At 47.7% G+C, this 21,876-nt stretch overlaps 1 protein-coding gene across 5 annotated transcripts; it reads right to left on the bottom strand.

Moving 5' to 3' along the window:
• Positions 1 to 2,099: 2,099 nt before the first annotated feature.
• LOC146355130 (uncharacterized) lies at positions 2,100 to 19,690 on the bottom strand. Of its 5 annotated transcripts, none has more exons than XM_084840688.1 (10): positions 19,231 to 19,690; positions 16,027 to 16,107; positions 12,737 to 12,961; positions 10,725 to 10,747; positions 10,496 to 10,608; positions 9,326 to 9,355; positions 7,404 to 7,489; positions 6,792 to 6,869; positions 5,646 to 5,730; positions 2,100 to 5,008 (listed from the first exon to the last, which is right to left on the bottom strand). In XM_084840688.1, the coding sequence occupies exons 1-10, from the start codon at positions 19,618 to 19,620 to the stop codon at positions 4,398 to 4,400; spliced, it is 1,722 nt and encodes a 573-aa protein (XP_084696814.1). In that variant the 5' UTR covers positions 19,621 to 19,690; the 3' UTR covers positions 2,100 to 4,397. The 5 variants fall into 5 exon arrangements, with proteins under 5 accessions (XP_084696814.1, XP_084696812.1, XP_084696813.1 ...); XM_084840686.1 differs by having other exon boundaries at positions 5,646 to 5,769; positions 19,231 to 19,689; XM_084840687.1 differs by having other exon boundaries at positions 2,100 to 5,005; positions 5,646 to 5,769; positions 19,231 to 19,689.
• Between the last annotated feature and the right edge of the window lie 2,186 nt (positions 19,691 to 21,876).

Genomic DNA, 21,876 nt, shown 5'->3' with positions numbered 1-21,876 from the left:
TGTGCTCTGGCAGTGACAGAAGTGTCAGCCATCACGACACAGGTCTTACTAGACGTCAGGGGGTGTATGCAGGAGAGCAGCCCAACATGTCTTGTCTGCAGGAAAATCTTTGGTATGCACTTGCACTTTGCAAGAAACCCCACTACATGCATGAAAAGCTTCGGCCAGCACTTGGACTGTGTCCTGCACCACAGAATTCCCACAGGAGAGAAACCCTACAAGCGCACCCACTGTGGGAAGTGTTGCAGGTAGAGCTCGGCCCTCGCTAAGCGTCAGAAGATCCACACAGGAGAAAAACCTTATCACTGTCTCATCTGCGGAAAAAAGTTCAGGGATGGCTCAACCCTGACTAGGCATCAAAGAGTCCACACTGGCGAAAAACCCTTCAAGTTCCCTGTCTGTGGAAAAGGCTTCAGCTGGAGTAAATATTTAATTGCCCGTCAGAGTATTCACACTGGAGAAAGACCTTATAACTGCCTTGATTGTGGGAAAATGTTCATCTGGCCCTCAAACCTTATTAAACATCAGATAACCCACACAAATAGAGAAACTACATCAGTGCCCAGACTGTGGGAAAAATCTTTCACAATTCCACTCTCTCCAGGCAGGTTCATGCGGCAGCAACACTAGCGTCCTCTGGATGTCAAGGAAAGACCTTTGAAATGAAAGACTGCTTGAAATGAAATGTTTCCTTTTCTAAAACTGCTTGCCCATTGCTCAAGTTGATATATTATTTCTGATCCCAAGTCAAATAACAATGCCTACATTCTGTTTCCCCCTTTTGTCAGAAAATTCCAGAAAAAGAACATTATCACACTACATGTGTTGATAAGCTTATTGATGCCAAGATGTCAGTATTATCACTAACAACTGTTTTTGTGAATGGCCACTGGTAATAACATAATTATCACTGTCTGTACTTTCTAGATACCACTCCTCTCTGACCTCACTGTTTACAACCCCCAACAACTCAGGGCTGCAGTCCACAAAACCGTATGCCGTAATAATTTTGTCTTTAAGGTGCCACAAGACTCTGTTGACTTTGCTGCAACAAATACCTCTCTGGAAATGGCGTATTTCAGTTGCCCTCAAACTACTGTGTCATACCTGCCTTCAAGGTGATATACGTGTATATTTTCTCCAATCTTTCACTGTATAATTTAAATAGGTGTGCTAGAATAGCTAAAAATGTTGGTCTTGGATCAGGAAGACCCAGGTTCAAATCTGTGCTTGTGAAGCTGACATGGTGACCTTGTCACAGTCTCACAGCCTAACAACTTGCAGGCTATTGCGAGGATAAAATGATGGGGTTGGAGGAAAGGCAGGATAAAAACCTATCAAAAAATAAATTGTTGGCTGCGGTTGAGCTTCCTACTCCAGCAATTGTATATTGGATAGGCAGTTGTCCAGGGGGTGATGGTGGCTCTGGCTAAATGAATATATATCACATGAGAGAGATCTTGTGCATGTGGTGTGAGCAAGTCCTGTTCCCAAGGTCCAGTCAAGGCACTGCTTCTTATCCTGTGCACACTTCACTCTTGGCCTCAAGACCCCTGCATCCTTTCTCTCAACCTGCTTCCCACCCCCACCTCGGCTACCTCTTGCATCACATGGCCCTTCCTTCTCTACCTAAATCCCCAAAAGGTGAAGTACCAGTTATCACTAACACAATATACTGTGTGCAAACAACTCAGATGAATTAGTTCATCAGCACTTACATCTCACTTCAGGGTGCATTTAACCAGTCCACATGGAGGTAACTGATCTCTTCTGGATGCCTAATTTCATTCTCCATCTCAAGATTACCCTGAACATTTTTTTTTTTTTTTTGGGGGGGGGGGCAATATGCCTCCAGTACTAAATTACTTTGAGGGCCTGGTATTGCCATGAGCAGTGATTCTGTGGAGCTACCCCTTTTGAAAAGTACTGCATAGATTCTCAGGAAATACCGTATTTAGCTCCACATGTCACCATTCAGGGAAGATGGGTATTTTCTACCCCTTCCTTCCTTGAGGTGAGAGGCTCTGCTCAGTCTTTTCTGGACAGAATCCATTAACTTTGGAGAAAGAAACACTACAGACTAACAAAACTTTTGTAAACATCTGTTTATTCACACATTTCCAGATAAGAAGGAATGTTTGGGTAGCAGCTGTCATTATAGGAAGAATGAGTCACTTGAGGCCACAGAATGTCCAGTAAAGCCTTCTGGCTGCCTGCAAAACTCAGGCTCCAGGATCTAATACTGCCAGAACCAAACTTATGTAGGTAGGTATAACTTTTAAGGAAATGATTCATTCCATCAGATTTGTGCCTAATAAAAAAGGCTTTGAAACCCCAAAGCCCACATGCTTAAGTGCCAGTCATGAATTTACTTATTGGGCCAATAAATGGTAGACTTTTTCTTCACTGTCTTTTTTCATTTGGCGCCAACATGGCAATCACCATCAGCTGAAAATCCATCAGGCCAGACAGGCAAAAACAGAGACATTTACCGATGGACCCCTCCTTGCATAGTTAAGAGCCAATATGGGGAAGGCTTTTTCCACAGAGCATTAATTTGGTCATTATAGGCAAGAGCTGAAGTGTGACAGAGGAACTGAAGAGGCTTCCAGATGGAATCCCATCCATGGGCGGGGGCGAAACAACTAAAGGGGAGATATGAATGCATTGCATGGAGAAAAGCTTAATGCATAATAATTCCCTCTATTTTTGATGTTCTGGTTGTGAGTACCATTGCTTATGTAGGTGAAATGGCACCAGCCATGCAAAAGAGGGAGGTATCTGTAGGCTTGGGGGCAACCCCAAGGTTTCCAGAAGCATTAAAAAATCTTTAGAAAAAATGCCCCCAATATGGGGTGGGAGAGAATCCCAAAAACAGCCCAGTGAGGACTGAGCATGCTCAGTAGCCATGGAATGCTGATGGAATGTTGTGGGGGAAGTGGAGTGGAATGGCTGGAATCCTGAACACGAGTGCTACGCACTGGAACACTTTGTTGCAGTTCCCCACTTGTGCAGTATGCCAATTGCTGGGAGATTGCAATTGCCTCCAAGCCCTGCTTGTGTGCTTCCCGGAGCCATCTGGCTGGCTGCTCCGGTAAGCAGGATGCTGGGCTAGGTAGACCTCTGGTCCAAGGCATCGAGGCTCTTCTTGCAAGGGGACATGCCCCACAGGGACTGAGCAGAGTAGTGCCCACCGCTTACCGAGGATGAGATAAGCAACAGGGTAGAACAGGGGTGGGGAACCTCTTTCAGCCCGAGGGCCAAATTCCATTACAGGCAAGCTCTTGGGGGCCGCATTCCAGTGGTGGGCAGGGCCAAAGGCAAAAGGGGCCCAAAATACAAAACATACCAGCACACCGTAGCTTAAAGCTCTTCCTGCCAGTAACCAAGCCTTAGGAGAGGCATTTCAGCCTTTTTAGAACAGGGGAAAGTCCATCAGATTCAAAAGCCTGAAACCCACCAACCGACTGGTGATTGGGGAAAAGGGGGTGGGGCCAGGGAAGGAAGCACAGCCATTTGGGGAGCCACGGCAGGCCAGATTTGCCCACTGGGCTAGAAGGACAGGAATATAAGAAGCTGCCTTATCCTGAGTCAGACCTTTGGTCCATCTACCTCAGTACCAGTCTACACCAACCCTCCCTAACATGGAGCCCCGCAGATATGCTGAACCACAACTCCCATCATCCCCAGCCAACACAGCCCTCAGCCGTGCTGGATGGGGATGCTGAGAGTCGCAATCCAACACATCCGGAGGGCACCGGGTTAGGGAAGGCTGGTCTACAGACCGGCAGCAGCTCCCCGGGGTTTCAGACGGGAGTCCTTTCCCAGCCTTACTTGGAGATGCCGGGGACTGAACCTAGGACCTTCCGCATGCAAAGCAGAGCCTCTACCACTGAGCTATAGCCCTATCCCCATATTTGTCTGTCTTCCTGAATGTATGGCCTGCCCCTTCCCAAGAGCTCAAGCTGGGAGAAAACAATACTGTGACAACCACAAAAGGTGCTAATTTCAATAAATGAAGCCACCTTTTGCCCTAATCCCCAGCCACACAAGCCTGCTGTGTCAAATGAAGGAATGCAGGCAGGCATGACTGCTCCTCGCTCTGGCAGCACCATGATGCAGGCTGCGGCGGCCAAAAATTCCCTCCCGTGTATTTGTACGACCATTAAAGGTTTGGATTTCTAATCTGGAAAAGTTGGCTGCCTGCAAGGATGCACAATCCAGTTGACAGAGCAAGCGTTACTTAGCCAGGAAGTCCAGGCTGGGTTGAACCTTCGAAGGCGCACGTGATGATGGATCACGCGGTGCCTGGGCCGGTTTGCTGGCAAGGGCCTCCTTGTGTGGATTCCCCGGTGCAGTCTGGCAGGCCTGAGCTGCGTGCTCATTTTTTCCCTTCGTCAGGACCGCGGCGGGTGTTTTTTCTCTCCAGCGTGAGTTCTCTGGTGGATGGTGAGGTTTGAGGCCCGGCTGAAGCGCTTCCCGCACTGGGGGCAGGGGTAAGGCTTCTCCCGCGTGTGGCCTCTCTGGTGGATGGTGAGGGTTGTGCTACGCGTGAAGCTTTTCCCGCAGTCGGCACAGCGGTAGGGTTTCTCCCCGGTGTGGGTTCTCTGGTGCGCAATCAGATTGGAGTAATCGCTGAAGCCCTTCGCACAGTATGCGCAGCTGTAAGGCTTCTCGCCTGTGTGCAGGCGGTGGTGCGTGATCAAGACCCCGAACTGCCGGAAAGTTTTGCCACATTCAGGGCACGGGTAGCATTTCTCGTTTCTCTTTCGAATGGCTGCTTCTCCGCAGCCGCGCTTGGACCAAGCAGACTGGCCGCTGTCTTTCGCCAGATGGAATCCCTGCTGCCTTTTGGGTGCAAAGGCGGCTTGGCTTGCCTCTCTCTGCTCACAGCTCTGGGAAGCGGTGCCTTCGGACCTCTGCAGTCTTGTGGCAGGCAGTTCCACTGTCTCTGGACCACTCAGCTGAGGAATCTCTTCCTTAATTCCATCCAACAGTGTCATGTCTGCTGGAATAAGAAGATAAATTGGGGGAAAAGGGGGACAGGAAATGAACAGTAAGAGAAAGGAATGACTACCTAGTACCATTAATGTAGATCAGGAGTGGGCAACTTGTGTCCCTCCAGATGTTTTGGCCTGCAGTTCCCATCAGCCTTAGCCAGCACAGTCAATGGTGAGGGATCATGGGAGTTGTAGGCCAAAACATCTGAAGGACCACAAGTTGTGCACCCCGAGATATACCCTGCCTATCACTGATACCCAGGGTCGTAGTCAGCTGTTCAGGAGGCGGAGCAGATTCAGCACTCCTCACTCCCCAAACAGTGAGTCACCAGGATGTTCACTTTAAGAGAGGCCCCCACATGCTCAGCCCCAGCTGCTTCACACATATTCCGCTGGATCAGGGCATATGTATGCTCAGCTTCTCCTATTCCCAAGTTTGGCTACACCACAGCCATGGGGACTAGAAACTTGGGGTTTTGCTTTTAAAAAAATCTCCAAATCTATTATTCACCATTTTCTTAAGGATACTCAATTAAACAACGTCCATGTCCTCAAACATTCCTACATCCACTGGCCTTGGTGCTCCACGGTGACGTGGCCTGGGATCCTCACTGCAGTGAAACAAATGAGGTAAGACACTCCTACCTGCAATGATGCCAGCTTCCTCCTCCTCTTCCTTGATCGCCCTGGGGATGGCAGCAGTAATGTCTGGGAAGCCCACCTGCAACTCCTGTGAATGCACAGAGGTTATCTTGAAGGTTGTCAATTCCTGAAACACCGAGAGCCTCAGATTATCACCTGCTGCTCCAGCAGCAAACCCACTGCTCACAGAGCAAAGTGGTACAAACATACCCTGGCCAGTTCTTTACAGTTGCAATGCTAAGACACTCATTCAGAGCTGAAATGAAACATTCTCACCCTACACTTGTGGACAAAAATAAGAACTGGGGCAAAACCTCAGTCCATAAAAAAGAGGGACAGTGGTTCCCCACTGTGGTAGATAATGGCCAGAGCTCTGTTTTTCACCTTACTGAAGAAGACACACGAGCCGGTGCTTGGCACGACCACTTGAAGCAAAGCTGGACAGTCTGTATGTAAGCAGGCATGTAGGAAGGAATGTTGCCATAGGGGACTTGGTGGGATGTTGGTGAGGGGAGACAATTAGAGAAATTGATGCTGGCTCCCAGGCAGGATCTAATGGCAAGAAGGAAGGAAGGAAGGAAGGAAGGAAGGAAGGAAGGAAGGAAGGAAGGAAGGAAGGCAGGCAGGCAGGCAGGCAGGCAGGCAGGCAGGCAGGCAGGCAGGCAGGCCGGCCCAAGGGCTGGGGGGAACTCTTTCCAAACAATTAATTGTCTGGACAAAAACAATCTGCACGGCCCATTACCAGATATCCAGTCTTGGGGTGGGGAAGGGACAACTCAGACTGTCTGGGCTTCCCCGTATGGCCCCAGCCCTTTTCCTTGGCCCCACCCCTTTCTCCAACCACTGATCATTTGGCGGTTTCCCAGCTTTTGTGCTGTTTCCACCCCCCCCCTTCTAAAAGACTGAAATGCCTCTCCGAAGGCTTAGTTACTGGCAGGAAGAACTTTAACCTAAAATATGCTGGCATTTTTGGCCCTGCCCCCTTTGCCTTTAGCCCCACCCAGCACTGGAACGCAGCCCCCAAGAGCTTCTCCAAAATGGAATTTGGCCCTCGGCCTGAAAGAGGCTGAACACCCCTGCACCAGCCCCAACACATGCAGTTTTTAACTTTCCTAAGATGGACAGAGAGGAAGAGAGGCAAGCATCAACCTGTGGATTAGAAGATCTGTCCAAAAAGGCCCCCTTTGATTCTTCATCAGATACATGGTGTTTTACAGAAGTGTTTCTCTGCAATCATGAGAATTAAGGGACATATGTTGACGAAAGCTGAAATCTTTCCTTTATACCGCTTCCCATTAAAAAAACAGCAAGGTGGTTTACAACAAATTCTAAAACAATACATCCTTAAAAAGCACAATAATATTAAGGGTGCAATCCTAGGCATGTTTAGACCAAAAAAGTCCTACAACTTTTTTCTGTTTAAACATGCATAGGATTGCACCCTAAGACAAGTTAGTGGTGAACAGGGAGCGGATATTGGCAGCATGATTTCAGGAATATTTCCTGACCTGGATTAAGTGCCTGTTGTTCTTATTAAGCAAGGCCCATATCCAGTCAGTTTCAGGGGTTTTAGTTCACCCTCTATCTCCCCTTACTACACCTGCTCATTCCATGCAACCCCATATCTGTTAATGAAACACAGTTAACACAAGTGGGTTCTGCAACAAAATACTGCAGTATGGAGTGCTCCTGTACAAAGTCCCAGCCAGCCATGCCCTCTTCCAGGAGATTAATACTTGCTACTCTCTGGAAACCACGTACCTGAATCATCTCTGCTGCAGATGTTTCCCTTCTGTCATCCTGGGGAGGGTGGATCAGTGTGGACTGAAATGAGGCTGTTCTGTAGCCTGAACAAGGGGAAAGATGACAAAAGAGGCTTTAGCCATGGGGCTGGGTGGGGTTGGAGAGAATATGGCTACTGGCTCCAGCATGGGGCAGGCATTTTATTCAGCACAAAGGATCAAAATGTGACATCAGCTGGGGAGAGAAGGCTACTTGGTTGGCCAACTGAAGCAAGGCATTTGGTTGAACCTTCCCTTTGGTAACATTCTTTATTTGTAACACATTAGCTTCACTGAACATCAAGGTGCCAGAATGAGTTTTGGCATACACACTCAGGACAGAATTCCACATTTCAAGTTCAAATAGCAACCTCAACCCTCCCCGCCCCCTGCACCTCCCGCTTTTGAGGTGGCAGGGGAGGAAGATGCAAAATAAAACTCTACACAGTATCTCCGGTGTGTATGTGTATGCGTGCGCATATAATATACACAAGACAGTGAAATGAAAGGTTTACATTCAGGACAGCATGTTGCTTTTTTCTGTATGAACCCAAATTTAACCCACATGCCAACTTCCAAGGGGGCAGGAAAGTGGCCAGCCCACTTAGCAGCCTTCCCCAACCTGACATCCTCAATATGTGTTGGATTACAACTCCCATCACACCCAAGCCAGCTGGGGGTGATGGGAATTGAAGTCTAACCTGTCAGGTTGAGGAAGGGTGCTTTATAAGGCAGGTCCAGCCTATTTAGTCATCACCATCTTGGTGTCTCAATATTTATCCTTTTACTTGTTTGAAACCCACATCCCTATTTAGAAAACTGGACTACAAGTTTGCCCTCTGTCTGTAGATTTTCCTTTCCTTGAGATAAATTCTTTTCAGGTCCATACTTTATTTGTTGGAGGGAGGACGCATACTGGGGAGAGGAATCAATGCATGAGTATTTCAGTCTTAACTGTTGTTTCTTGAAGTTGGAAGGGGAATCGAATAGAATTGTTAGGGCAGCCTTCCCCAACCTGGGGCCCTCCAGATGTTTTGGACCGCAAATCCCATCAGCCCCACCCAGCATGAGCAGGGATCAGGAATTCTGGGAGCTGTAGTCCAAACCACCTGGAGGGCACCAGCTTGGGGAAGGCTGTGTTAGGGTCAGGAACTTCATTTCCCATCAGCCAGCCTCACTAGGACACTTCCTCTTTCCAAGCAGTCCTGCCAGGTTCAAGGCCCTGGATGGAAGGATTTGGCTCAGAGAAGTCTATCACCCTTCAGACTCTCTAATTAGAGCTCTAAAAGTCTGGAATGAAGGAAGTGTGAAACTTTGAATGAATCCAGGTAGGGTTGCTACTTTATGTAAATTTATCAAGGCTTGGACTGGAGACTCAGCTGAGGAGGGGGAGATTTAAAACTTGCAAGGATCAGTTGGGGAGGGGGAGACATAAAACTTGCAAGGATCAGGAGATTTAAAACTTGCAAGGATCAGTTGGGGAGGGGGAGACTTAAAACTTGCAAGGATCAGGAGATTTAAAACTTGCAAGGATCAGTTGGGAGGGGGAGACTTAAAACTTGCAAGGATCAGGAGATTTAAAACTTGCAAGGATCTGTTCCCCATCCAGAGGTCATAGCTCAGTGCCAGACCACATGCTCTGTGTGCAGGAGGTCTCCGTTCAATCCCTGGCATCTCTAGGGCTGGAAAAGATTCCTGCCTGAAACCCTGGAGAGCCACGGCTATCAGTCAGTGATGACAATACTGAACTAGAAAGACCCATGCTCTGACTTGGTATAAAGGCATCTGCCTATGAAGACGAAACAAATCAAAGGAAGAAATATTGGGATGGCAGGATCACCCTCTTCCTTCATCATTGCTCTTTGGGGTGATCTCTCCATTGTCCCAGAGACAGTCACATACCATTTCTGTCCATTTCCAGCCGGAGATCCTCTGGGGGAGAAAGAAGAAGAGAGGAGAGAATTCAGGCCCCCACACTGGAAGGTGGATCCCCAAACCCATGATTATTAAAGCCATCATTTAGGAGACAACATAACCCCAGCATCTGCTGGTCCAGGCACCTGAGATTGTAGTGTAAATTCATAGAAGTTGTGACCTGTGAAGCTTTTGGTCTTTCCAAGAGCTTCACACACAATAACCCTCAAGCTGTACAGCAAGCTGCTTTGGTCACCTGGAATGTCCGGAGCATTTGTAAGGTGCCGGGTGGGCTGCTCTTCTAAGAAAACCAAACCAAACATCCTGCACGACAGGTGTAAGAACTTACCTCAGGCCTTGGATCCAGAGATTTTGTGGCGAGGCGGGCTAAGAATACATCTTGCAGCCAGTGACCCCACAGTTCTGGAACTCCCTTCCAGCTGATGTACACTTAGCCCCTTCCATACAGGCCTTTAAGATGGTCTTCAGAACTTACGTCTTTGCTGCCACCTTTCCTTAAGGATGTGAATGGCTTGGGCGATTCAGAGTTTTCCTCCTAGTACAGAGGTGGGCATCATGTGGACCACGGGCTGCATGCAGCTCCTCCTGGGGGGTTAGGAGGCCCCTGCTGGGTCCCCTGCCGCCGCCAAAGTGGCCACTCCCTTACCACCAGATCCCCAGCAAGTCTGCTGGGAAATAAGGCGTGCAGGGAGACACTTCTGGCAGCAGGGGAGGGGCGCGGCCCACAGTGAGTTCCGGGGGTGAGGGCAATGCTGCTGCCCAACCCACCAAAGTGGCCCACCCTTGTCCTAGTACCAGTACACCTATCTGATGTACCTTGTTGTATCCTGTAACGTTCCCCTTTGTATGTTGCTTTGTGAGGGCTTGGCCCCCAAAAGTGGTTTATAAATAATATTTAAAAAGGAATGCAGGAAGAAATGAATGAATGAAGAAATACATAAACATTCAAATAAATAAAAATAAAATAAAATAAAATGGATCCCATCCTGGAGAGCCAGAGTGGACCAGTGGTCTCACTCAGGATAAGCCAGCTTCATATATTCATAAAGCCAACGTCAGCCCCATCTGCAGGGTTGCACTATTTACACAAACCCCCCAGTCCCCTGGGATAAGCGAGACAGCAAGGCTCCCGCTTACCTTTCAGTTGCAGCAGTGCTTCCTGCAGGATGGCCCGCTTCTGGGAGAAGTTGCTGAGCTTCCGTTTTAGCTCTGCCACAGTGAAGTCTATCTTTAAGTCTCCATCCTCCATGCTTGGTGGTTCAGTGGGGGCAGAAGAGAAGAAGAGGGATGATCCCAAAGCCCATCATCCCCTTCTCTGCCTTTTATAAACCCAGAAGGGCAGGAGGAGGAATGGCCCAAGACTTACCTGCCCCCGATGCTTCCAACACCCTGGAAGGAAAGAGAAAAAAATATAAAGAAAGAAGTGGTGTGTGTTTGTATGCATGCCAGAGAGAGGAGCCCTGCTGCAAAGCCACAAATATGGAATCTCTGATGTTTGCTAAGCAAGGTGGTCATTAGAGAATCGTTAAAAATTACAGCAGCACTTTCAGCTGCAGAAGCTCTAGTGCAGAGGTGGGCAACCCACAGTCTGCATGTGGCCTTGGGCTTCCTTCTATGCGGCCCCTGACACCCCCTCCCAGCAGCTTCTGTACTTTCATGACGCAACTGTGAGTACAAAGGGAAGAGACATGAGCAGGCAGGTTGTGTGCATAAGACAGAGAGAACGGATGGATGAATGGGTGCACACTTACGTACGCAATGGATGGATAGGGGGGGTGCGCGCGCACGTGTGTATGTGGAAAGAAGACAGAATGAACGGGAGAAAGAGGGAGAGAAAGAGCAGTGGGTGTCCCTACTTACTTCTGGCTCCAGCCGCCCTGCTTCCCCACAAGGGACTGTGGTCCCTTGACTTCACAAAAGTTGCCCTCTGTTACACAAGCTCAGCCACAATGGTTTAATGTATACCTACAGTTTGTGTTTGATACCCTACTGGCATCACCCTGGCACCTTAGTGAAATAATCCCTTTTGTTCCGAGCAATGGCAGCAAAGCAGATGTAATGCTCAGTCAGCTTTAACTCAGCCAAGCAGCCAGGAACTCCAAGGGCAAATACCCCATTCTGAATGTGTAACTAAAAGCTGGGAGGCAGCCCTCTGTGCCGCTAAGGGTTTCCGGGTATCCGTGACCAACCCGGAAGTGAGGTCCTTTGTGTTCCCCTTCCTCCAAAACGAGTAAATATAACCATTCCAGTTCTATTTCCTCCTCTTTCTCCTGAATTTCCTCTGGAGTTGCCCATTCTGCCTCTCACATGGCCCACTCCATGGCACCAGCACTTCAGCGTTGCATATACAGCCTCCCAAGCCCTGTCTCGCCACTTCCCTGGCGCTCTGCCCACTCCGTAGTCAGCAAACCCTGATTCCCACCCCCCTCCACCTGTCCCTATCTCCATTATTTGAGCTGGTGCACTGGTCCAGGCGCTAGGGGACTGGTATACTAATCAAGCATTTCTCTTCTGTAAGATATCTGTGATAAAATAACACTTGTAATATTTGCCTTTAACAGTTGTCCTCAAACTTAAGTTGTCCTCCTTCTGAAGTAGTTTCCCCACCACCACCACCCTGCTGAAGCTCACAATGCACTGTGCGTGCACACCTCTGTAGAAGATCCCTTCGTGCCCATGTTCACTGTGATGTGTACGCATGCGAGTTCAGTGCACCTGCTCTCTCCTTGGGACACACTGACATCTGAATTGCTTGGCTAATGGCTATCTACAAGGACCTGGTGAGTGGAGGGGCCGTAGCTCAGTGGCAGGGCACATCCTTGGCATGCAGAAGGCCCCAGGTTCTATTCCTGACATCTCCAGGCAGGGCTAGGAGAAGAATCCTGCCCGAAGCCCTGGAAAGCCACTGCTGCCAACCCGTGTCGACAATACAGGGCTAGATGGACCAACGGCCTGACTCAGCAGAAAGCAGCTTCTGATGTTCCCATGTCAAGTTCTTCCTTGAAGAAGAAGATCAGCTAGAAGAAAATGGCCTGTCCTACTCTCATGCCTTTAACGGTAAATGTGATCTGCAGAAATCAGTAGCTGAACCTCCAGGATTACTTGCTCATTGCTGCAGATTAAACTGCTATCAAAGCGTTGGTCACAGGGGCAGTTTCAGAAGCTGACAATTGTGGTTGGGGCAGATGGCCCTTGTGATCCTTTCTATCAGTTGTTATAGAGCAGGGGTGGAAGAACCTGTGGCCTGATGGATGTTGTCAGACTGTGACTCCCATGAGATCAGCCAGCATGGCCAATGACCCCGGACTATGGGAGATCGGTAGTCCAACATCACCTGGAGGGCCATCGGTTCCCTACACCTGAGCTGTGCAGACTTACCTGCAAAGATCGGCTCAGTGGCTGCTCTCTTCCTTGTTCCTTGAGCAGATCCTGCAGCAGGGGGCCCTCGCTGGCCATTCTGGAGACATGCTCATAGCCTCCCTGGACAACGTCTCTCTTGAGCTCTTCCAAATGGATCAGCCACTGCCTCTCCCACTCCGCCAAATGCCCACGCAGCTCCTTCCATTCCCAGATAACCTGCTGCTCTTCCACCTCCATCTGCTTCTGCAGTGGCATAAGCAAGCAAAACAAATCAAGCCAGGGACAAAGCCTGGAGTCTCGAGGGGTCCAGGCCAGGTTGCCAATGTTTTTTCATGGCACGTATCTTGTGCCTTTAACAGTTCCCTGGCGAGAAGAAATCCAGCAGGTGAAGCTCTTAAAAACGTAAGAGCCCTGCTGGATCAGACTAAGGGTCCATCTAGTCCAACATTCTGTTCACACAGGGGCCAACCAAGTGAATACATGAAACCTACAAGCTGGACATGAGAGCAACAGCACCCTCCTGTCCATGTTCCTCAGAAACTGGTGAACTGCCTCTGAAGCTGGAGGTAGTATTAAGCCATCAGGACTAGTAGCCACTGATAGCCTTCTCCTCCAGGAATTTGTCTAATCCCCTCTTAAACCCATCCAAGGTAGTGGCCATCAATACATCCCGTGGTAGCAAATTCCATAATTTAACTATGTGCTGTGCGAAGGAGTCTTTGCTTTTATCTGTCCTGAATCTCCCACCAATCAGCTTCATGGGATGACCCCACTGGGTTCTAGTATTATATGAGAAGGAGAAAAAAGTCTCCTTATCCACATTCTCCACACCAGGCATAATTTTGTACACCTCTAGCACGTCTCAAGCTAGGCTTCAGCAGTATGCGAACCGAGAACTACCGGAAGTACAAGCTGGGTTTAGAAGAGGCAGAGGAACTAGAGATCAAATCGCCAACATTCGCTGCATCATGGAGAAAGCAAGAGAATTCCAGAAAAACGCCTATTTCTGCTTCATTGACTACGCTAAAGCCTTTGATTGTGTGGATCACAACAAACTGTGGCAAATTCTGAAAGTGATGGGAGTACCAGACCACCTTACCTGTCTCCTGAGAAACCTGTACGAGGGTCAAGAAGCAACAGTAAGAACCAGACACGGAACAACCGATTGGTTCAAAATTGGGAAAGGAGTACGACAAGGCTGCATATTGTCACCCTGCTTATTTAACTTATATGCAGAGTACATCATGAGAAATGCCGGGTTGGATGAATCAGAGGTCGGAATTAAGATTGCTGGGAGAATTATCAACAACCTCCGATATGCAGACGATACCACCCTAATGGCAGAAAGCGAAGAGGATCTCAAGAGCCTCTTGTTGAGGGTGAAAGAGGAGAGTGCAAAAGCTGGTTTGAAACTCAACATTAAAAAAACTAAGATCATGGCATCTGGCCCCATCACTTCCTGGCATATAGAAGGGGAAGAAATGGAAGCAGTGACAGATTTTACTTTCTTGGGCTCCAAGATCACCGCAGACGGTGACTGTAGCCATGAAATTAAAAGACGCTTGCTCCTTGGGAGGAAAGCTATGGCCAACCTAGACAGCATAGTAAGAAGCAGAGACATCACCTTGCCGACAAAGGTCCGTCTAATCAAAGCTATGGTTTTCCCAGTAGTAATGTATGGCTGTGAGAGCTGGACTATAAGGAAGGCTGAGCGCCGAAGAATCGATGCTTTCGAACTGTGGTGCTGGAGAAGACTCTTACGAGTCCCCTGGACTGCAAGGAGGTCAAATCAGTCCATCCTAAAGGAAATCAACCCTGAGTGCTCATTGGAAGGACAGATAATGAAGCTGAAGCTCCAATATTTTGGCCACCTAATGCGAAGAGAAAACTCCCTGGAAAAGACCCTGATGCTGGGAAAGACTGAAGGCAAAAGGAGAAGGGGACGGCAGAGGATGAGATGGCTAGATAGCATCACGGATGCAATGAATATGAACTTGAGCACGCTCCGGGAGAGAGCGCAGGACAGGAAGGCCTGGCGTGCTATGGTCCATGGGGTCACGAAGAGTCGGACACGACTGAACGACTGAACAACAAGCACGTCTCCCCTCACTCGCCTTTTCTCTTAAGCTAAACAGACCCAGATGTTGTAAACCTTGCTCATAGGGCAGCTGCTCCAGCCCCTTCATCATTTTGGTTGCCCTTTTCTGCATCTTTCCCAACTCTACAAAGAGAGCATCTTTTCCCAACTCTACAACTCTACTCTTTTTTGAGGTGTGGTGTGACCAGAACTGTAGACCGTATTCCAAGTGTGGCTGCACCATAGATTTGTATAAGGGCAGCATGATACTGGCAGTTTCATTTTCAACCCCTTTCCGAATTATGCCCAACTTCCTAATATGAAGATAACCCACAGAGAGATCAGCCTGGGGCATGTAACTGTCAGCACATCAGACAAGGCTGAGAAGGACCACGTTCAAATTAATCTGCACTCAACCAAAGCAGCTCACTTAGGTGACCTGGGGCCAGTCCCCATCTCTCAACCCAGTCTACCTCACAGGGCTGTTGCAAGGATAATAGGGGGAGGGGAAACATTATATGCTGTGCAGAGTTCCTTGGAGGAACAGTAGTATAAAAAAGTAATAAATAAAAAGAAAATAAATGCAGGCAGAGGAGCGCTGCTGGGGGCAAGGGGTGGGAAATTTCAAACCTAGTTTAAAATACCTACTAGCAGCTCCTCCCTATGCTTCTCTTCATCAGTTTAATTAATAAGCAATAAATAAAAAGAAAATAAATAAAAGTAATAAGTAATAAATAAATACATGTAAAAATAAGTAATAAATAAAAAGAAAATAAATACAGGCAGAGGAGCTATGCCGGGGGCAAGGGTGGGAAGTTTCAACCCTAGTTTAAAATACCTACTAGCAGCTCCTCCCTTTGCTTCTCTTCATCAGTTTAATTAATAAGCAATAAATAAAAAGAAAATAAATAAAAGTAATAAGTAATAAATAAATACATGTAAAAATAAGTAATAAATAAAAAGAAAATAAATACAGGCAGAGGAGCTATGCCGGGGGCAAGGGTGGGAAGTTTCAACCCTAGTTTAAAATACCTACTAGCAGCTCCTCCCTTTGCTTCTCTTCATTAGTTTAATAAATAAGCAATAAATAAAAAGAAAATAAATAAAAGTAATAAATAATAAATAAATGCATATAAAAATAAGTAATAAATAAAAAGAAAATAAATACAGGCAAAGGAGCTATGCCGGGGGCAAGGGGTGGGAAGTTTCAACCCTAGTTTAAAACACCTACTAGAAGCTCCTCCCTTTGCTTCTCTTCATTTGTTTTGGCTTCATCCTCTTTTCTCAAAGCCTGGTGCTCCAGTGGTTCTCCCTGGAAGAAAGGAAGGTTTATTTTTGCAAACAGCTGCCAACTATTGTTACTAATCTCAGTTCCTGTGCCTTTAGTGCAGGGGTGGGGAATCCCGGGCCCAAGGGACAAATCTGGCCTGCCTGGGGTCCCAATCCAGCACTCTGCGGTTCCCAGATGGCCACACACCCTTCCCTTGGCCCCACCTCCTTCCCCCTGACCACCAGTCATTTGGTGGTTTTCGGGCTTTTGTGCCACTTTTCCCCATTCTAAGAGGTTGAATGCCTCTCCTGCAGCTTAGTTACTGGCAGTTAAAAGCTTTAAGCTATAATACAGTGGCATTGCTATCTTTGGCCCCAACCCTTTTCCCTTAGGCCCCACCCACCGTTGCAATGCAGCCTCCCTAGCGTGTCTCCAAAATGAATTCAGCCCCTGGGTTGAAAGGGAGCCCACTGTGCCCTCAGCAAAGGATAATGCTTGTTTCCATCATGAAGGTTTCCACCTGTTGATTTCTAAACTTCAAATTGTTCTTAAATGCACCAGAGCAGGCCAATCTGTTTTGATTTTCTGGTCAGATGGCAACCCAAGGTGTGAGATGTTTCCCTTTTCTCCCAGCTCAGTGATCTTTAGGCCTAGTTTTTTGTCACTGCTGGCTGGAAAGCATCATAAGAACATAAGAAAGAGCCATGCTGGATCAGACAAAAGGTCCATCTTTCTGTTGGAACAGCATTCTGTTCACACAGTGGCCAACCAGCTGTCGACCAGGAAACCATAAGCAGGACACGAATGCAACAGTGCCCTCCCACCCGTGTTCCCCACCAACTGCTGTACATAGGCCCACCGCCTTTGGTACTGGAGGCAGCACATAGGCATCCATTCAGACTGCAATCCTATACATGCTTACCTGGGAGTAAGCCCCACCGTAAACAATGGGGTTTACTTCTGAGTAGACACACACAAGATCATCCTTTTAAGCATCCTATAATAAAGGGCCCTGGCTTACTGTTGATGTAGGACCTTGCTGCCACTTACGGCTCAGAACAGCTGAAGGCATATTAATTAGCCTTGATTAATTAATTAATTAATTAGTAATAGAAACACAGGGAGCTGCAAAGAGAGATTCCCCATGGCCAGTCATCAATTCAAAACTCCGCTGAGCCACATCTACTCAACCAACCAACACCGTTAGTGTTCGGTTGTGTATTACTCCAATCAAAACACTGATGTCTAGGGAGCTTCCTTGCTATTCGTCCATGTAGCTCTGACCGACAGCGGCTCTCCAGGGTCTCCGGCAGAAACACGGCTTTCCCCATCACCTGCTACACAATTAAGGGTGCAATCATATGCATGTTTAGACAGAAAAATGTCCTACAATTCCCAACATTCCCCAGCCAGCTATGTAGAGGGCCACAACTTCCCCAGAAGGACTGAGTTTAGCGCTGCTTTTAAAGATGAAGTAAGGATGCTGTTAGTGTTTCCTGTTGGCCCCACTTGGGTTTTTTGTTATGGTTTACTGCTTTGTTTGTAAAATTCCAATTTAAAAGCAGGATAGAAATGTTGAAATGCTCTTGGTGGTTCCACGTGGACCTATGGCCCAATTGGAGTCCAATCGGAGAAGAGACTTCAGTGTGGTGGCCCCCTTTCTCTGGAACTCCCTGCCTCTGGAGGTCAGGCAGGCGCCAACACTGTCTTGTTTCTGGTGCATCCTGAAAACATCTTTATTTCAGGAAGCCTTCCCTGACTGACCAGCCACGGTTTTTATCGGTATTCTGTTTTTTAAAAATAGTAATTTTAAATATGGATTTTTATTCTTTTATTTTCTTATCTTTTTACCTTTTATTGTTCACCTCTCCAGAATCTGTCTGGATGTGGAGCAGTATGTAAATGTTGTGAATCAATACAATAAAATCAATACAATATAAATAAATATAAAGCAAGAACTTGGAAGTTTCCAATTCTAATGTCAGCAATGAACTCAAAAGGTTATGTAATCATCTATGCATTAGAGCAGGCTTCCTCAACTTTGTGTCCTCCTGATGTTTGGGACTTGAACCAGGGGTGGAGAACATGTGTCCCTCCAGATGTTATAAGAATGCAGCTCCCATCAGCCCTAGCCAGAATAGCTAGGATGATGGGAATTGCAGTCCAAGAACATCTGGGGGGGCACATGTACCCCACCCATGAGCAAAGAAACACCTTTGCCTGGCACCTGCACCTAAGCAGTTGAGGCGCCAGGGGAATAGCCCGGGGAAGCTTGTTCCATAATTTCAAGAGAGATTTCCAGAACGTGTATGCTCCAAACAGCACTGATGTTATGGCTGTAGTTAACTCCCATTTCCCACAGGGAAGCGGCCATAACTCAATGCACATAGCTTAGCGCACACGCCTTGCATTCAGAAAATCCCATGTGCAATCAGAGATAATATACATAAAGTGATTTGAGCACTTAAGTAAAATTGCTAGGTAAACATCAAATGGTACTGAACCCTAAAGAGCTTTAGTAGACATTGCATATGCTTTTTGAATTTCATAGAAATAAGGGTGCGATCCTATGCACTTTGACCCTATGCATAGTTGGCTGGGGAATGCTTGGAGTTGTAGGGCTTTTTTTCTGTCTAAACATGCATAGGATTGCACCCTAAATATATTATTGCTGCTGGATCCAATCTTTGTCAATGTGATTTTCAAGCAGAAATTAAAGTCTTGGTTTTATAGCATTTGGCTTTGAATACTTTGTCGGTTTTATAGAAATAAATATTCTCCATGACAGCTAGAAAGTTTGGGGTTTGTTTTTTAAATGGCAGCTGGGAACTTTAGAATTCCTAGCGGATGTTACAACCTCCTGAGATACCCAGTTTCATTAAACACAGACATCTACAAATGCTGGAGGGAAAAAAAATGTCACTATACAGGCCAGGTCATGCAACCAGGCGCCCTCCTGATGGGCTGGACTACAACCTCCATCATCCCCATGGCCATGATGGTGGGGGATGATGGGGGTTGAAGTCCCCCATCCTGAGGGGCCCAGCTCGGAGAAAGCTGCCACAAGATTACAAATACTTCCCGCCAGTCAACCCACTCCATTGCCCCCCAAGCCCAGCTTCCATCCATCAATGAATCCCATTCCAGAGTATCTTTCCTGCTCACAGACATTCCCCAAAACACCCCCGCTGCCGTTCCCACGATCGGGGCCGAACCAGGCGCATTACTGGACGTGGGTCCTCCTTGCCCAGGGCTCCGTCCCTCCACGCCGTCGCCCGGACCGGGAGCCCCTTCCGGCCACGTCCCGCCATGAGTGCGGATGCGCTCCGCGATGCTCCCCAGAAGCGCGTTGGGCTGGAGCAGCCGCTGCAGCGGGAGGGGCTCCAGGCACTGGGGGCAGCGCAGGCTCCGCTCCAGCCGCCCCCAGCACTTGGCCGCGCAGGCCCGGCAAAGGTTGTGCCCGCAGCCGGAGACCATCACCGGGTCCCGGAAAAGGTCCAAGCACACGGGGCAAGAGAGCGCTTCCCGCAGGCCTCCCCCGGCACCCCCAGCCATGGCTCCCGCTGGCGCCGCCTGGACAAGCACAAAAGGATCAAGAGACACCGGGGCGGGGTTTGGGGGGAAGGGGGCGCGGCTTCTTCTTCGCCCCGCCCAAGCCTCGTGATGCTGGGGCTTCCTGGGTGTTGCGGACGGACGACGGAGCTGAGTTTTCTTCTTCCAGCGTGTGGATGACCTTTGTGGAGCGAGGGAAGGAAGGCATGACGGGTCAGAAATGTTTAGCAAACAAAAACAACAACAGCGATTATGGTAATAATTATGATAATCCAGCTGGGGATGTAAGAAACGTCCCTTGATGATGTCCACACCAGGAGTGGCAGAAAGTAGCTCTCCAGATGTCTGGGACTTCATCTCCCAGAAACCCCTCCCAGCATGCCCAATGGTCAGGAATGCTGGGAGTTGAAGTCTAAAACATCTGGGGATCTACTTTCTGCCCATCCCTGCTCTAGACTGTAGTCTTCCCCAACCTGGTGCGCTCCAGATGTGCTGAATTACATCCCCCAGCATTTTCCAGCCAGCTGTTATTTATTTATTACATTTCTATAGGGCCCCAAAGCCGAAGCTCTCTGGGCGGTTCACAACAATATGCTGGCTGGAGGGGATTCTGGGAGTTGTAGTCCAATACGTTTGGAGAGCAGCAAGTTGGGGAAGGCTCCATTAGAACACTAGCACCCCTCCCCCATGGGCGATCCCCATTTATCCATCGTGAGAAACTGTCAAAAAGCAATCACGGAGTATTTTATTAATTTAAAACAAGGAAGGTCCTTGAAAAATGTTCACCTTGCTTTAAAAAAAACAGCTATGGAAACGTAGGGCTCTGACCAGTGATGTACAAAGAAATGATCTCTTGAAGAAAGAGGGGCCATTGGTCGTTCCCTTGTATCCTTTAACCACGCCCATTTAGCACCACACCCTCCCATCTATGACTATTCTCCCTCTTTAGAGCAGGGGCGGGCAGACTTCAGGCTAGTGGGATCTGTTATTTTTGTGCTACTAAAATTCTGACATCGACTAACTAGAGCCAGATATGTAATGGTGGCTCAGGGGGTAGAATCACTTGTCTATGGCACCCCATGAACTGGCATGTAAACAGATCTACTTCTGAGTTACCAGAGTCCAGGGATTCTAACACAACTCTCTAAAATTGGCCCGCAGAGGTGAACAAAGACTAATAAAAATTCGTACTCCTGTTTTACAGATGAGGCTGAGAGATAATCAATTAGTGCAAGGTCAGCCATGAAAGATATATTTTTCTTGAAGGTTTACTTGCTTTCGTTAAAGTATTGAGACTGGAGTCAGAAATCCTTGGAGATCTACCACAGCTAATCACCCAGAAGTTTACCAGTAGATCCTGATCTATCTTCCCTGCTTTAAAGAAACGTGTATAGCTGCCATATCTAGGGTTTGGAACTCCCTTTCGAGCAAGAGAAACATGCTTTGCCCTTCTTTAATTGCATTTTGCAATATGACCAAAAAAATCTTTCTAGGAAGGCTTTGGGACCATAAGCAGTTTTAGTTTTGCTGGGGGTTTTCTCTCTGTACAGGATTTTCTAAACTTGTTGCTTTATCACTTTGATGTTTCTTCTGGACTAGTATTATTTTAATTGAGGCTGGTTTTGCTGCAGTTTATTATTTATTCTGCCTTTATTCTTGTACTGTTATTTTTTTTTAATATGGTGGGTGGTTTTATAGGGCAATCCTATGCATATCTACTCAGAAGTAAGCCCCTTTGAGTTGACTTGGACTTCCTCCCAGGTAAGGGTGTATAGGATTGCAACTTACCATTTTGTGCTTGTTAGCTGCCTTGAACCTTTTGAACAGGAATGGAGAATATGTGGCTCTCCAGATGCTGTTGGACTCCAACTCCCATCAGTCCCAGCCAGCATGGCCAATGATCAGAGATGATAGGAGTTGCAGTTCGACAACATCTGGAGGGCCACAGGTTCCCCACTTTTGAGAAAAGATGGGATAGAATTTTTTTTGAAGAACAAATGAATATTGCATAATATCTCAGTATGCCCACCTCAAGAGGGATATCTTAGAGATGGAGAAGGTGCAGAAATGGGGGGCGGGGGAATGACTAGGGGGTTGGACCACCTTCTATATAAAGAAAGAATAAATCAGCCTGCCTATGCTTGTGCCTTCTAGATGTTTTGGATTACAACTCCCAGCATTCCTGCCCATTGGCAATGCCTGCTGGAGTAGAAGTCCAAAGCATCTTGAGGAATCTGAAGTTGGGGAAGGCTGGGCTAA

Source organism: Heloderma suspectum, chromosome 2 (genome assembly GCF_057233095.1).
Source record: "Heloderma suspectum isolate Gila_16-S chromosome 2, 16-S_ref, whole genome shotgun sequence".
Classification (NCBI taxonomy): Eukaryota; Metazoa; Chordata; class Lepidosauria; order Squamata; family Helodermatidae; genus Heloderma; species Heloderma suspectum.
This window is presented reverse-complemented; position numbering and strand designations above follow the sequence as displayed.